The sequence below is a fragment of the Callorhinchus milii genome, unplaced genomic scaffold, assembly GCF_018977255.1.
Source record: "Callorhinchus milii isolate IMCB2004 unplaced genomic scaffold, IMCB_Cmil_1.0 Scaffold11, whole genome shotgun sequence".
Taxonomy (NCBI): domain Eukaryota; kingdom Metazoa; phylum Chordata; class Chondrichthyes; order Chimaeriformes; family Callorhinchidae; genus Callorhinchus; species Callorhinchus milii.
In genome coordinates this window covers 896,400-911,223 of record NW_024704752.1, presented here as the reverse complement: position 1 = coordinate 911,223, position 14,824 = coordinate 896,400, and the positions used below count along the sequence as shown (strand labels likewise).

At 44.8% G+C, this 14,824-nt stretch overlaps 1 protein-coding gene across 1 annotated transcript; it reads left to right on the top strand.

Annotated features, from left to right (window-relative positions):
• Nucleotides 1-263: 263 nt before the first annotated feature.
• On the top strand, nucleotides 264-14,507 carry LOC103189323 (probable cationic amino acid transporter). Its single transcript, XM_007909670.2, has 7 exons — nucleotides 264-567; nucleotides 3,348-3,584; nucleotides 5,584-5,801; nucleotides 7,562-7,708; nucleotides 9,022-9,230; nucleotides 10,358-11,235; nucleotides 12,133-14,507. The coding sequence occupies exons 1-7, from the start codon at nucleotides 264-266 to the stop codon at nucleotides 12,501-12,503; spliced, it is 2,364 nt and encodes a 787-aa protein (XP_007907861.1). The 3' UTR covers nucleotides 12,504-14,507.
• Nucleotides 14,508-14,824: the final 317 nt, after the last annotated feature.

Below are 14,824 nucleotides of genomic sequence, written 5' to 3'. Positions count from 1 at the left end.
GGATCTGTAATATTCTTTTAAATATCTGATGCGTAAAGATCAGTTTAACCTTAGTTTCCTCTCTCTAGTTTCAGGCAGTCATGTTCCCATCGCTTGCCAGGAGAGAAGTCCACTTGTAGGCAACGCACAAAGATGTGTTTGAAATCAACGAGTGCCTTGCTGTGAATGGCCTTGTGTTTCCTTCAGCACCGTCAGTGCCCACCGAGCAACCCACCGACGGACCTACCGCACTCTAAGCGTGCAGTGACAGAATCGTTGAAGCCATGAGTGGATTCCTCTCCCGCATGGATCCCCGCCGGGTCCACTGGGGCTCCAAATGGCTGGCGTTTCACTCACGGATTCTCCGCACGAAGCCCGTGGAGTCCATGCTAGACGATGCCAACCAGAAGGGGATGGGCCACTCCAGATTGGCTCAGGTCCTCACCACCATGGACCTGGTATCCCTGGGAGTCGGCAGCTGTGTGGGCACCGGCATGTACGTGGTCTCGGGATTGGTGGCTAAGGAGATGGCAGGCCCTGGTGTCATTGTCTCCTTCATCATTGCAGCAGTCGCCTCCATCCTATCAGGTAAGAATAATAATAATAATAATCCTTGCATTTGATACAGCGCCTTATCACGTCATTGCGACGTCTCAAAGCTCTTCACAGTATACACTGTAAAGCAAATTGACTGTATATTTTGAGGGTGTAATATCTGAGTCATTCAGATTCCAAGATAATGACATTATTTCCACATCAAGTCTCCTATTTACATACGCTTGTTGGGTGTCATTAATAGAATTACTATAAAGACTTCATCTATAGCTTTGTGTGTGAGACTGAGGATGGACAGGTCGAATTTGTGATACATCAACAGATACCTTATTAACAACAGCAACAACAACTTGCATTTACATAGCGCCACTCACACAGGGTAGCGGCCCAGAGCTCTTAACAGTGGCAGAGCACGAAGTTGGTGAGGCCTTCAGCCTTTCTCACCTGTGTGGTTATCTGTCGGGTGTGGGAGGGGCCACAATTGCCACCACTGAAGTTTGATTGTTTGAAAACAAATTTATATTTTATTAAATGACAATAATGTTACAACAGCGAAAAAACTACACCCGTGCTGTCTCCTCTGTAACTGGGCTCTTGTTGCTGTCCGTTATATCAGGGAGGTTACAGCCACCATGTGAAAACCTATGTCAGTGACCTGTTGGGGTTTTCTGAGGCCTGAAATTCCACCCAGTCTTATTCTTGAGACCATTTTGTCTTCAAATGTAAGGTCGTTGAAGGACGGTGAAGAGATTTTGAGCCCAAGAGAAGGTCAGGAATCCCATGGGCCGAATGGCCTCCTTCTGTGCCATAACATTCTATGAATCTATGTGACTCTTTGTACCGTTTGCCCGTCACTCAACACATGACTTGTCTCTGCATGAGCGTACAGTTCAGCTCCTGGCCACTGGTCCAATGTTGGCACGACGTCAGCACACACAGGATGGATGCATTGTTGGGTACAGGCACAACGTTCCATCACATGTCCATCACTTTCTCTCCCCGAGAAAAGGGGAGGGTGTGGTGATGGCGGGTATCTCTCCTGTGAATGCAGTCAGAAGTTTTAACACAAAGTTAACCATCATTTGCTGAACATGGGTTGCACCAGATAATGGGAACTCTCTTTTCTGTCGGTCGTCTAAACCAATGTACTCGCTCCCCCACAGGAGCTCTCAAATCTAATCCTTTTCCCCTACTCTCCAACTCATTGTGTCTGTGCTGGTGCTCGCTTCCCCACTGGAGCTCTCTACTCTGCACTGGCTCCCAATTACTGAACGGATCAACTTCAAGATCCTCTCACTAGTTTTCAAATCCCATCATGCCCTCGCGTCTCCCTACCTGTCCGATTTGCTTAACCCCCCAATCCACCACTCGCTACCTCCACTCGGCTGGCTCCGGCCTCCTGTTCGTCCCTCACCTCCTGCACTCCACCATTCATTTCAGCTACTACGCCCCGAAACTCTGGAACTCCCTCCCTCAATTCCTCCTCCTTGCCCCCTCCCTCATCACTTTCAAATCCCACCTAAAGACATTCCTTTTTGATCGTGCTTTGATGGTCACCTCCCCCCTCCCTCTTCCCCTGGCTCAGGGTCAGATTTCGCCACTGTCAAGTGCTCGGAGACGCTACCCTGTGTGAAGGATGCTATATAAATGCAAGTTGTTGTTGTACATTAATCCCATTCCCTGTTCTCTCCCCATTGTATCTGTGCTGGTGCTCACTCCACATGGGTACCTGGTAAAACATTGCAGTAGATTCATTTCCCTGATACTGGGATGTAACAATAAGGAAGAGCGGTCAATAACAGGGTTTCAGTTCAGTGATATGACTGTTGTGTGAGAGAGCACTTGCACTGAGTTTGTAACTCTCTGCACCACAATCACAGAAACTATCTCCAATGTGCTGATTGTGGTAATTTTTGAATTGTCTGCTATTTTTGCAACAAGCTAAAAGTCTTTCAACCATGGGGAGTGACAGAAAAATCATGTGAGGACGTGGACTAGGATAATATACTGATGTTTGCACTGACTGCTTTTTTCTGAGGCTAATTAACAAGGGAAGGACTCAATCTCCACAACAGCATCTCCTCCACACACCTCACACCTTCCAATCTAAAGATATGAAATCTCACACAATTGGTTATTAATATTTGTCCTCATTCAGCAGAGGGTTGCAATGACTGCAACAGGATATTAAGCCAACATTGTGTGATACATGGAAAGAGCTAGAAATAATAATAATAATCCTTGCAATTTGATATAGCGCCTTATCATGTCGTCGAAACGTCTCAAAGCGGTTCACAAGATGTACTGTAACGTGCATTCACTGTGTATTTTGTGGAGGAAATACTGCAGCCAGTTTGCGCACAGCCATTGAGAGAGTGACCAAATTTATTTGGGGCAGTGTTGGCCGGAACAATGGCAGAGGGAAACTACCTTCTCTTTTTGAATAGTGCCATGAGATTTTTAACGACGACTTAATGAGCAGATTTATTTTAACATCTCAAAAGAAGGACGGCACCTCCGACAATGTAACAAGCCCCCAACGTTGCATTGGAGCATCATCATAGACTATATGATTCCAAGTCCAGACATTGGGTCTTGAACCCACAAGCTTTTGACTCAGAGGCGAGAGTATTACCACTGAGCTAGGCTGACAAGAAAATGAATGACCAGTTTCTCTGGAGTGTTGGCCAGGTCACTGGGAGAGACATTCTGATGGTCTTGTAACTGCATTCAATGCTGTGAGGTGGTGTTATGGTTAGGATGTGCTCCTGCAGTTGTCTCTGTGTTTACCTGTCTGTGTTTTGAACTCCCAGGTGTCTGCTATGCAGAGTTTGGAGTGCGAGTCCCGAAGACCACTGGCTCCGCCTACACCTACAGTTACGTGACGGTCGGGGAGTTTGTGGCCTTTTTCATAGGCTGGAACCTGATCCTGGAGTATCTGATCGGCACGGCGGCTGGAGCCAGCGCTCTGAGCAGCATGTTCGACTCCCTGGCCAATCACACCATCAGCCACTGGATCGTGGACAACGTGGGCACTTTAAATGGACTAGGTCATTGCAGTCCACAAGGATTAAACACCATCACTTTGTCTGTCCCCTAATCCTGCACATCACATAGAATCATAGAATTGTACAGCGCAAAAAGAGGCCATTCGGCCCATCGAGTCTGTGCCGGCTCTTTGAAAAAAGCAATGTAATGTCAATCCCGCTCCCCAGTCCTTTCCCCATAAATCTGCAAACCCGTCCACCTCAAATACCCATCCACCGCGTTTTTAAAAGCTATTATTGAATCGGCCTCGACCGCCCTTTCAGATGTGTTTCAGATTCGAACAACTCGCTGCTTGAAAAAATGTCTTCTCACCTCCCCTTCAGAGTCATACATCAGAGTCTTTTCCCTGCTCTCTAGAACTCCTTCCCTGAGTCCCTCTGACTCGCTCCTTCCCTCACCTCATTCAAGGCCTATCTCAAGATCGACCTCTTTGATCGTGCTTTTGGTCATCTCTTCCTTCCCCACACCCCCACACCTACCACTACCCACAGCTCGGGTGCCCAGCCAGCATTGTTAAGTGCCTTGGACCGTGAAAGGTGCTGTGTAAATAAATATAAATATGTAGTGTATTGTATTATAAGTATTCCAATTAAAACTGAGAGCCCTGATATTTCCCCTTCCCTAGCCCGGGGACACTGAGGCTAGCTAGTTACAGACCTCTTCTCAGCTTGCTTACAGCAGAACAAACAGAACTAGGGAGACTACGGAAGCAGAAAGTATTGATTCTTTTAAGAACAAATTAAATAGATTTTTGTTAGGAAATAATGTCTTGGGGTACAGTATATAGTGTGGGACACAACATGTGCAAGCGACTGCCAGGATGGTGGAAGGCAAACTTGATCTTCTTCTAGCAAATTCTTATGTTCCTATGTAAAGAGGCCTGATTCTGCCGATCTGTATGGCAGCAACGTGAGGTGTCCACGCAAGCTCAGAGAGAACAGGGCAGATGGCAGTGTGAAACAGAAAATTTCACACGTTTGCATGACTAGAACCGATTTGCAGTGGGTTTAATCTGGTTTCCCATCTCAGGCTAACGCTAACCATCTGGTTTTTAATGACTTACCTAACAAAGGGAATAGACTGAGGCTGCAGTGGGCAAGAGAAACATGCACGCTCCTCACCGTGCTCTACAGGTGATGGGCAGTAGGCAAAGATGATTGCAAGGTTGGGAAGGCATCAGTCACAAGTTGAGGTGTAAAGGTTTACTAAATTATTACATTTACTTAGGAGATTTTCCTGTAGATCTTCCAGATTCTGCTGTGGAACGACAAAAAACAGATGGTAAATTTTACCAGGAATTCTGGCCTCCAGCCTCAAGTTTAACAACTGCCATTATTTCCTCTAGTATTTGTAAATTTATGAATAATTACTATGAGAAACAAACAAAGTCACGATATTTTGCTCACACAGCACAGTCGATACGCAGTGCTCCCTAAACCCATAGTGTAACCTCACATGGGCCAGGCTTGAGAGGGGATGATAATGTCACACTACGATTAGAGGCATGTGATGGCCAACAATTAGGAAAAGGCAGAGAGAGAGGAGAGAGACTTCCATTATGTTCTTTGGTTTCCAGAGGTGAAAGAACAGTGTCTAACCTCGAGCACTCAGCTTCCAGAAGACGATTTTAATAAATTGACTTTTATCCTACATAATAATAATAATTCTTGCATTTGATACAGCACCTTATCACATCTTCGAGACGTTTTCACAGAATATACTGTAACGTGAATTGACTGTATATTTTGTGGGTGAAACCCGGCAGCCAATTGCACACAGCAGAGTCCCACAAACAGTTGTGGACATGTTAGACAATTGTCTCTACTGCCATACAATCTTCCTTATGGAAGATAAGGAGATAACGAGATGGTTGGGTCAGTGTGAACAACAACAACAACAATCTATAGTGTCTCTTACGCAGGGTAGTGCCCCAGTGCGCTTAAAGGAACATGAAGTAAGGTTTGCTTACCTCTGCTAACTGTATCTAATTTGATTTTACAGGGAAAGGAGAACAATCCTATCCCGACATGGTGGCGCTGGTTATTGCTGTGATTGTGACCGCCGTGGTCTCCCTGGGGGTGAAGAACTCTGTCGGAATGAACAACGTCCTGAACATCATCAACCTGGCAGTCTGGGTCTTCATCATGATCGCGGGGCTCTTCTTCATCAATGCTGCCAACTGGGAAGGGGGCAAGTTCTTGCCGTTCGGATGGTCTGGAGTGAGTAATACCCACAGGCAGCGTGTGACTAAAAGAAAATTTATTTGCATGGCGTCCTGCAGCATATTGGTTAGAGCACTCGCCCCACAAGCAAAAGGACCTAGGTTTGATTCCCAAGCAGGGAGAAACGTTAGGCAAGTTTCCTTACTGCACATGTCTCCCTTTACCTAGCAGTAAGTAGGAACCTAGTTGTTAGTTGATTTGCGGATCGCTTTTCTGTGGGTCATAATCCCTTAAAAACAAGAATAAACAAATAATAATTTGGTACTCAAATCTACAACTGTTTGTGGGACACTGCTGTGCTCAATTGGCTACTGTGGTTTGCCCACTAAAATATAGTAAATTAACTTTACAATATACTCTGAAGTGCTTTGAGGCTTCTTGAAGACGTAGTAAGGCGCTATATTAAATGCAAGATTTATTATTATTGTTTGCAATCACAATAGTTTTCCCTTTCCTGGACACGCTAACTGACTGAAGACCAAGTTGGAAGTTAATATTCAAGGGGCGTTGGGGATGTGTGTGGGAAAAGGACAAGACTAGGTGAGGGAGAGAGATGCAGCCTCAATTCTGTGACACAGCAAATAGATAATTCCTCAGTTTAATATGATAAGATTTTTATATACAGTATTTGAGCAGCTGGTTCACTGAGGATGATAATTACCAGAGATAATTCTTGGAACTGGTTTGTGCGGCCTCCCTTAAGAAGGGATATAGTGCAAGGGGATCTTTTCTGGTTGGGAAGAGATGGAGTATATTGGTTATGTCACATTCTATGAGTCAAATTGTTCACAGAGGCTCCTTGACTCCTGTTGTGCAGAGTGAGGCAGTGGCTGGCTTCTTACAGCAGAGAATGTCCCTGTGATAATCAGACAGATGTAACCAGTACGTCAAACTCACAAGTGGAATAATGCAGCCCATCTCATCCTCATGATTGACATGAAGAAGATAGTTTCAGACTAGCCGACACTCTTTCTACCCTGATATACGGTTTGTCTGTACAGTAAATGGTTTGTTGCATTTATGGATCACTGTAAGTGCATAACTGGCACAACAGCCAAGTTCATCCATTCAATTGTAGTTCACCAGTGTTTAATGAATACATTACAGTAAATGGCTACTTTAGATTATTGGTTGGAAGGGAACCAAAAAGCCCATTTCTTGATGTACGTGTTGAGAGAGAGAGAGAGCTGTACGTGTTGCTCTGCTCCTCTGATCACACAGACTGAGCAGACGGTTCACTCATAATGTATCAGCCTGGCTCAGCTGGTAACATGCTAGTGTGAGTCAGAAAGTTGTGGGTTCATGCTCTAAGTCAGGACTTTGAACTAAGCTGACTCACCATTGTAGTGCTGGGGGAGCACTGCATTGTCAGAAGTGTTGTCCTTTAGATAAGATAATAAACCGAAGTCCCAAGATCCCATTGCTTCACTCAAAAAAGAGAGGGGAGTTTCTCTCTCCTGGTGTCCTGGCCAACAATCACCAGCATAAAATTGGTCATTTCACTTCCTGGGTGTTTATGGGATGTAGCTGTGCACAGTTTAGCTGGCACATCTGCCTTCAAATATACACCATCACTCCATTTTCCAGTAAATCCAGTGAAGCAAACTTTGAGATATCTTCCTGATGTGACATTACTACTATTATTATAAATGCACATCACAAGCCTTGAAAACCTTTGCCTGGGCTAAAATCAAAGCTAATATCTCTAACATTTCCTTTGGCAAACTTTTGTCTTCTGTTTTGGCCTCTGATTCCAGGTGCTACAAGGGGCAGCCACCTGCTTTTACGCCTTCATTGGGTTCGATATAATCGCAACAACTGGGGAGGAGGCCAAGAGCCCCGACACATCCATCCCTTATGCCATCACTGCCTCCCTCGTTATCTGCCTGACTGCATACGTGTCTGTAAGTGAAAGATCTGTCCAGTAAGCCCTCTAGGTACTGTTGGTTGGGGGATATAAAGGGAGATTGGTGGAATGATGCTCCCCCCAGGCAAAGACACAGAAATGTGTTAACATAAAATTTCACTGTGAGGCTTGTGAACTGAATTGTAGACTGAATTGTAGAATTGTATACAATCAGAGACAATTATATAGTATAGAATCGTTATACAATCCATATGAGCCACTCAGTCCAATTCCACTCTCTCGCTCCCTCTCCCCACACCCTTCAATATTCCTCTCTTTCAAGCGACTATCTAATTTTGGAGTCCTGTAGCATAGTGATTAGAGCACTCGCTTTGCAAGCAAGAGGATTTCCAGGCAAGTTTCCTTACTCCTTGCATCTCTGTTTAGCTAACAGTAATTAGGAACCGGTTATTAGTTGATTGGAGATCGCTTTACGGGGATAATAATCCCTTAAAAAATATATTTTTTAGAATATTAATAATAATTTAGTCACTCAATTCACGACTGTGTCCAATTGGCTGCTGTGTTTTGCCCACAAAATATACAGTCAATCCACTTTATAGTATATTTCGTGAAGCGCTTTGAGTCGTCTCAATGATGTGATAAAGCGCTGTATCAAGTGCAAGGATTATTATTTATTATTAATTTCCTTTCAAAAACAATTCATGGAACATTTCTCAATGTTTATTTTTTTAAAAAATTAAATAAAATCTCACTGCATGGATAGCTCTTCCCCACGTGGTCAGCTCAGCCCGTGAGCAGGTTTGACAGAATCTCCGCTCGGCTGCGTTGGAAGCTGAGACTCTCACGGTCTAGGGAACCGGGTGATTCTGCTGTGGGCAGAGATCAGCTCCTGACTTCTTTCAGACACACAATTTTTCCCAAGGATGCCTCATTTAACATGATGGACCTGGTAAAGATTGGAGCTGTCGGGTAATTAAAGCTGGTTTGGGTTTTCTAAGTGATTTCTAATGATGGCCTTTCCAGCGGTCCGTTTCTTCATCATTAAGTGGAAGAATTCTGAAAACTAGCTGTAGCCTCGGGTTTTATTCTGCTTGTGTCTGGGTCCCACTGAATAGAGCCAGCTGCCAGCAGAGAACATGAGAAGTCCTGTAGCTTAGTGATTAGAGAACTAGCCTCACAAGGGAGAGGACCTGGGTTCGATTCCCGGGCAGAATGTAACACTGCATTACCCTTCTACAGGATAAAAGAGAAGGTGAGCAGGTGTCTTGATAATTATCACCAACGCAGGTTGGCAGTTCCTCCAATTGTTATTTCTATTGCAGTAACCGTATTCTCCTCTACTCACAGGTCAGTATCATCTTGAGCCTGATGGTGCCTTCCTACGCCATCGACACGGAGTCACCACTGATGGAGATGTTTGTGCTGCACGGGTTTCACGCTGCCAAGTATATTGTTGCTATTGGTTCAGTGTCAGGCTTGACGGTCAGCTTACTGGGCTCCCTCTTCCCAATGCCAAGGGTCATTTACGCAATGGCCGATGATGGTCTCCTCTTCAGGTGGGTATTGTTACTGTATTCACACCTTTAGTCTTTCAATGTCGATGCTGCAAAATAAAGGGTGCTAGAGCTCTCAAGGAACAAAAGCCAGATATTGTAGCAAGTTTGCCACTGGCATTTTATCTATATCTTTGGCCAGAGAAATAGCTGGTACAGTTTAATGTTAATAAAGAGAAGTATATACTAAATGATGACATTCTCAATGATGTTGAGGAATAGAGGAGATGGATTGATTCTATATGCGAGAGTGCAAGTAGAAAATCCCATGAAAAGGTAACTGGGTTTTATATGTAGGAGAATTGGATAAACAAGCCAGGTAGCAGCTGTCGAAATTTATGCAAATTTTTTTTTTACTAGGAATGGTGAGTAGCATGGGGTGAAGTGTGGATGAACAATAACTGGCAGCCAAGAGCTGTAGAGTAACCAAGGAAGATGCTTACCTTTAGGTGGGCTGCTGGTTTTAATTTGTGAAAAGGTGCAGTTCAAGATGGCAATCTGTGTCCCATCGGGCTATCTGCTAACAGCATATGACCAGCCAGACTCAGTTGGTAGCATTCTGTGTCCAAAGTTTGTGTGTTCACGTTCCGCATCAGCACTTGAGCTCACAGTCCAGGGTGTCATTACTGTGCTGAGCTGGTGGGACACTGCATTGTCAGAGGTGCTGTCCATCGGATGAGTTAAATCAAGGGCTTGGCTTGGGTTTTGCTGGCAATCAAATCTCGGAATCGAGCCAGCCCTCTGTGGCGGTCACAAGTCTGGTTCCTGAGCCAGACAGGGCCGCCGAACTCCAGGGCACTGCTGTTGACAGTACAGCCAGCCTGGCTCATCGGCTGGACCTGGAAGGGGCTTGTTTGTCAGTTAATGTGGACATGAATGGTTTTGTTCCACTATTGAAGAAGAGAAGGGATAAAATCTAACTGTCCTCCAGATAAATTATTCAGTCACTTTATGACAGTTAAGTGTTGTGGCCGCTAGATTTGCTTACAAACACAATCACTGCACTTGACAGTAATCACCTATGAAATGCCTTGAGCACCTTCGACGTCCTTGACACAGTATCATAGGCAGCAATGACTTTTAGCCTCTGACTGTACATTCATGACCTAATTGTGCTTTGGCCCCTTCAGGTTCCTTTCCCATGTGAGTTCCTACACAGAGACACCCATCGTGGCCTGCGTTGTATCCGGGTTCCTGGCAGGGATCCTTGCTCTGCTGGTCAGCCTGCGGGATCTGATCGAAATGATGTCCATCGGCACACTGTTGGCCTACACTCTGGTCTCGGTCTGTGTTCTGCTGCTACGGTACCAGCCTGAGACCGACATCGATGGATTCGTCAAATTCCTGTCGGAGGAAGGCACCAAGAAGAAGGAAGGAGTGTTGGCCGAGTGCGAGAAGGAGGCGAGCTCCCCACTGAGCGAAGGCGACGAGTACACCAGCACAGGGAAAAACACATGCGGGGCCAAGAACCTCCCATCCCTGGGGGATAATGAGATGCTCATCGGGAAATCAGACAAGACAATGTACGGCGTGAATCACCCAAACTACGGCACTGTTGACATGACGAGCGGCATAGAAGCAGACGAGTCTGAGAATATTTACTTGATCAAGCTGAAGAAATTAATTGGACCTCGATACTACACAATGAGGATCCGGCTTGGCCTTCCCAGCAAGATGGACCGTCCGACCGTTGCAACCGGCCATGTCGTCACCACATGCGTGATGCTGCTCTTCGTGTTGATGTTAGTCTTCTGTTCCTTCATTATCTTCGGGGCGGATTATGTGTATGAGCAGAGCTGGTGGGCCATCATCCTGGTGGTCCTGATGTTGCTGCTGATCTGTGCTCTGGTCTTTGTGATACTCCAACAGCCAGAGAATCCCAAGAAGCTGCCATACATGGCGCCCTGTGTCCCATTCGTGCCCGCATTCGCCATGTTAGTCAATATGTACCTCATGCTGAAGCTGTCCACCATCACCTGGATTCGCTTTACGGTGTGGTGCTTTGTGGGTAAGTCTGGATTAGAGCCGTGGTTTATAATGGTTTATAACTGGTCGAAAGAGCTTTGAAGTCCAATGCCTTTGAATGTTTCATCATGGAAGAAGGTCATTTGGCCAGTTGTGCTTGATCGACTCTGTGCAAAAGCTATCTGTTTACTCCACCCTCCTGACCTTCCTCCCACAACCTTTCATCATCATTTTCCTTTTTGTAAGTGAACACAATGCCAATTTGGCCACTGTAGTGTCCCACAAGCAACCATGAAGTGAATGACCAGTTGTAACTGGGCAAGTATTAGCCATGACATTGGGAGAAATGCATTTCGCTATGCGTTTGCAAATTTTAGCCAGGACATTTTACAGCTATGAAAAACAGTACATATTGGGGCATCTCTAGTCGGTGAAGCCTGATTTACAAATGGGTTTTATGCACATTGGTTCTATTAAAGAAAATGTCCCAAAGATTTGGCCAGCTGAGGCAGTCACATTACAACAACAACCACAACAAAATTACATTTGTTAAGCACCTTTTACGTTGGGAGGACATCCCAAGGCGCTGGACAAACAGAGTTATGGACCCCAGCTGGGGTTTGGGGTCGGGGAGGCTGGACGGCAGTGGGGGGAAGCAGGGAGATCGAAAGCACGGTCGAAGAGAAGGGCCTTGATATGGGTCTTGAAGGTGGCAAGGGAGGGGGTGAGGCAGAGGGATTGCGGGATGGAGTTTCAGGGGATGGGGCCAGTTTGGTGGAAGGCCCGCCCGCCAATAGTCGGGGGACATGAAGCAGGCTGGAGCCCACTGAACGGAGGGAACATTACTACGCATTACTACAACAACAACTTGGATTTACTACCCCTCATGCAGGGTAATATCCCAGAGCAATTACTGACTGTGCCATTGTTTTGTCACCAGGTATGCTTATTTATTTTGGGTATGGAATGTGGAATAGCTCCTTGGAGATTGGAGCGCGGGAGGACGCTCTCCGCCAGAGCACGTATCAGCGCTATGATGTAGATGATGGGTTCGGAATGGAAGACAGCCTCACAGTGGATGACGACTATCAGTGTGAAGAAAGAGAAGGAGGCGATAGTGGTGGTGGTGGTGGAGGCCAATATCAGGATTGGTCCTCCTCCGATGACAGGGGGCAAAGCACCAAGCAGACAATGCCAGACATTGTGGGCAACCACAGGACCTACAACAATAAGCCGAAGAGTAAAGGGAAGTATGTCCAAAGATCAGAGGCGCTGATAGCAAATGATGAGCTAGATTACTCAACAGAATAAGGAGTTGCCTGTCTTACTCATGGGCTTGAATCTGGGATGCGATTTCTTAAATATAGTTTGTCACATTAAAGGCAATATGCAGCTTATTTAGAATTTTTAATTTTCGCTCTGTTTGCTTAGCAAAGGGGCATCGCCTCTTTTTCTTTAATGTAAAAAAAGGATTTGGCAAACCTCTCTTTTTTCTGGGTGAGAGGGAGGGAGATGCTAACAATAATTGTAATTGCATCCGTTTTTGTCGCACTGATGGAATTGTATGTTTCTGCATGATTTACATCATTTCGCTGTGCGTTTGCAAGCAAACAAAAAAAGGTTTGCCAAAGACTTTTGCAAGAAGACGGTGCCTCTTTAAAGGAGTAATTCAAGGCAAAATTCACACACAACTGGCGCACAGCTCCGCTGTAGCACAATCCAGGACTATCAGGACTGTTTTGTGTTGTCATGTGGTGTGAGTGACTATCCCAGGGCATCCTTAAATTGACCATGAAAAAGTTAAGAGTACAGGTCAAATTGCTTAAAACTGGAGATTGTTAGAATTCAGAGTGTGGTAATGTTACAGTTGAATGTGTGGTAAGGGAGAGAGGAACATGGGATCTGATCACATATATTCCTGCACTGGTTTGTTGCATTTCCATGGTTTTGCTCAGAAGAGATTTCAAATGTTAGGAACATTTAACTAAAATACATCCTATCAAAGGTGTATGTATATTCCCAGAGACCAGAACTGTCCTTGGCTCAATCCCTAGCCTGTGCTCATTTGACAGTGGTCTGTGAGTTTATTAGCGTATTGTGGGTGCTCCAATTGGCCTACAGCTCCCTTGTACTATGGCCACAATACAGCAGCTACAATTGGCCTCAGATACGGGTATGTCAGTGCTGGTGAGGGCAAGTAGGGCTCAGCTGTTTTTCCCCCATCAGTAACTGGCCATTTTGGGGCAAGATACTGAAGGGTGACAAGTGAGTATGGAGACAGGACAGGTGGGTGGGGGGAGGAGGTCATCATCATTGGATTGCGTTGTGTCAAAGGCTAATGGTTACTTACAGTTATCATGGTTACATGGGCAGAATGGCTTGGTGATTAGGCACATGACTCTTTTGGTAATTAATGTATAGAAGCAACTGGTTTTAAATTTGTCTCTAGTTTGATCAGATCTGCTGGCTGAACAAACTTGTTCACCTTTTTGATGGTTGGGTTGATATTGTTGGCCTCAAACTACCACATCTCTGATTGGAGCAAGTCTGATTGAACAAACCTTCTGTCTAGCATGGAAACTATTCAACCAAAGACTATGTAAAAAAGAAACTGAATCGTTTTCTTTTGACGTATTGGTATTGTATAAATATACTTTATTTATAACCATCAAGAGAGTTCAGTGACAGAATTTCCTGTCCAAACCAGAAAGGAATATCAATAAAAGTCTGGGCAGATGGCATCACAACCTTTTATTTTTACTAAAAAGGCTAGAATAGAATAACCCAAATCTTCAAAAGGGAACACTACAGTATATCTCTGAAGCAGTTTATTCATTTGATCTACATAGTTGACTTTTGCCCTGCATTGGGAGGTTGGTGTTTAAAGTAAAGCCAGACTCTTGTGTAGAACATTTACTGGCATAAATACAATGTTCCTAAATATAATAATTAAGCTGAATATTGCTTGCTCACAGAGATGTTTCTTGCTGGGATGAAGTGTTTGTTGCTTTTGCAACAGAACTCTGAACCAGAAGGCCTCTCTAATGAATGTTTTACTTGACAACTTAATACTGGCAAAGAGCAGAGGCTCAGTTTGAAGAACATTGAATGCTGAGAGCCTCGGAGCTGAAATATTGGATTGAATCATATGCTATTGGATTGAATCAGAGCAGCAGGGAAAGACAGAATGGCAGACATTAAGTACATTAGTACAAATACAAGGATAATGTTGAATACAGGAGTTATTTGCTTTTGCATTAGGTCTTCCCCCTCCCCCCAAATCACCTGAAAAGTATTTTCTGTGAAGAGCATTGAGACGTCTTGAAGACATGATAAAGCCCTATACCAAATGCAAGTGTTATTATTGTAACTCTCCTCGGTTTGGAAATGGCTGTCCTGTCATAATTAAAATCAGCAAACATACTCTGCTGAATTAGCCGAAGAGGCAAACTTTACAGAGGGAAAAATCTGGGATCTTACTGCGTCTATTCTCTTTCCCACCCCCTCCCCACCGCCAACTACCCCCATAATGATTTACAATGACCGAAGCAGCTGGAAGTGAACATTATGCGGCTATGCTACTAATTACAATTTCATTCGAGTCCAACACAGTATGGCTCCTTCAGCTCCTA

Coding starts and splice junctions, on each gene's coding strand:
- LOC103189323 (XM_007909670.2), top strand. CDS start 264: ATGAGTGGATTCCTCTCCCGCATGGATCCCCGCCGGGTCCACTGGGGC. Junction 5,802..7,561: donor TGCCGTTCGGATGGTCTGGA/GTGAGTAATACC, acceptor CTCTGATTCCAG/GTGCTACAAGGGGCAGCCAC. Junction 11,236..12,132: donor TACGGTGTGGTGCTTTGTGG/GTAAGTCTGGAT, acceptor TTTTGTCACCAG/GTATGCTTATTTATTTTGGG.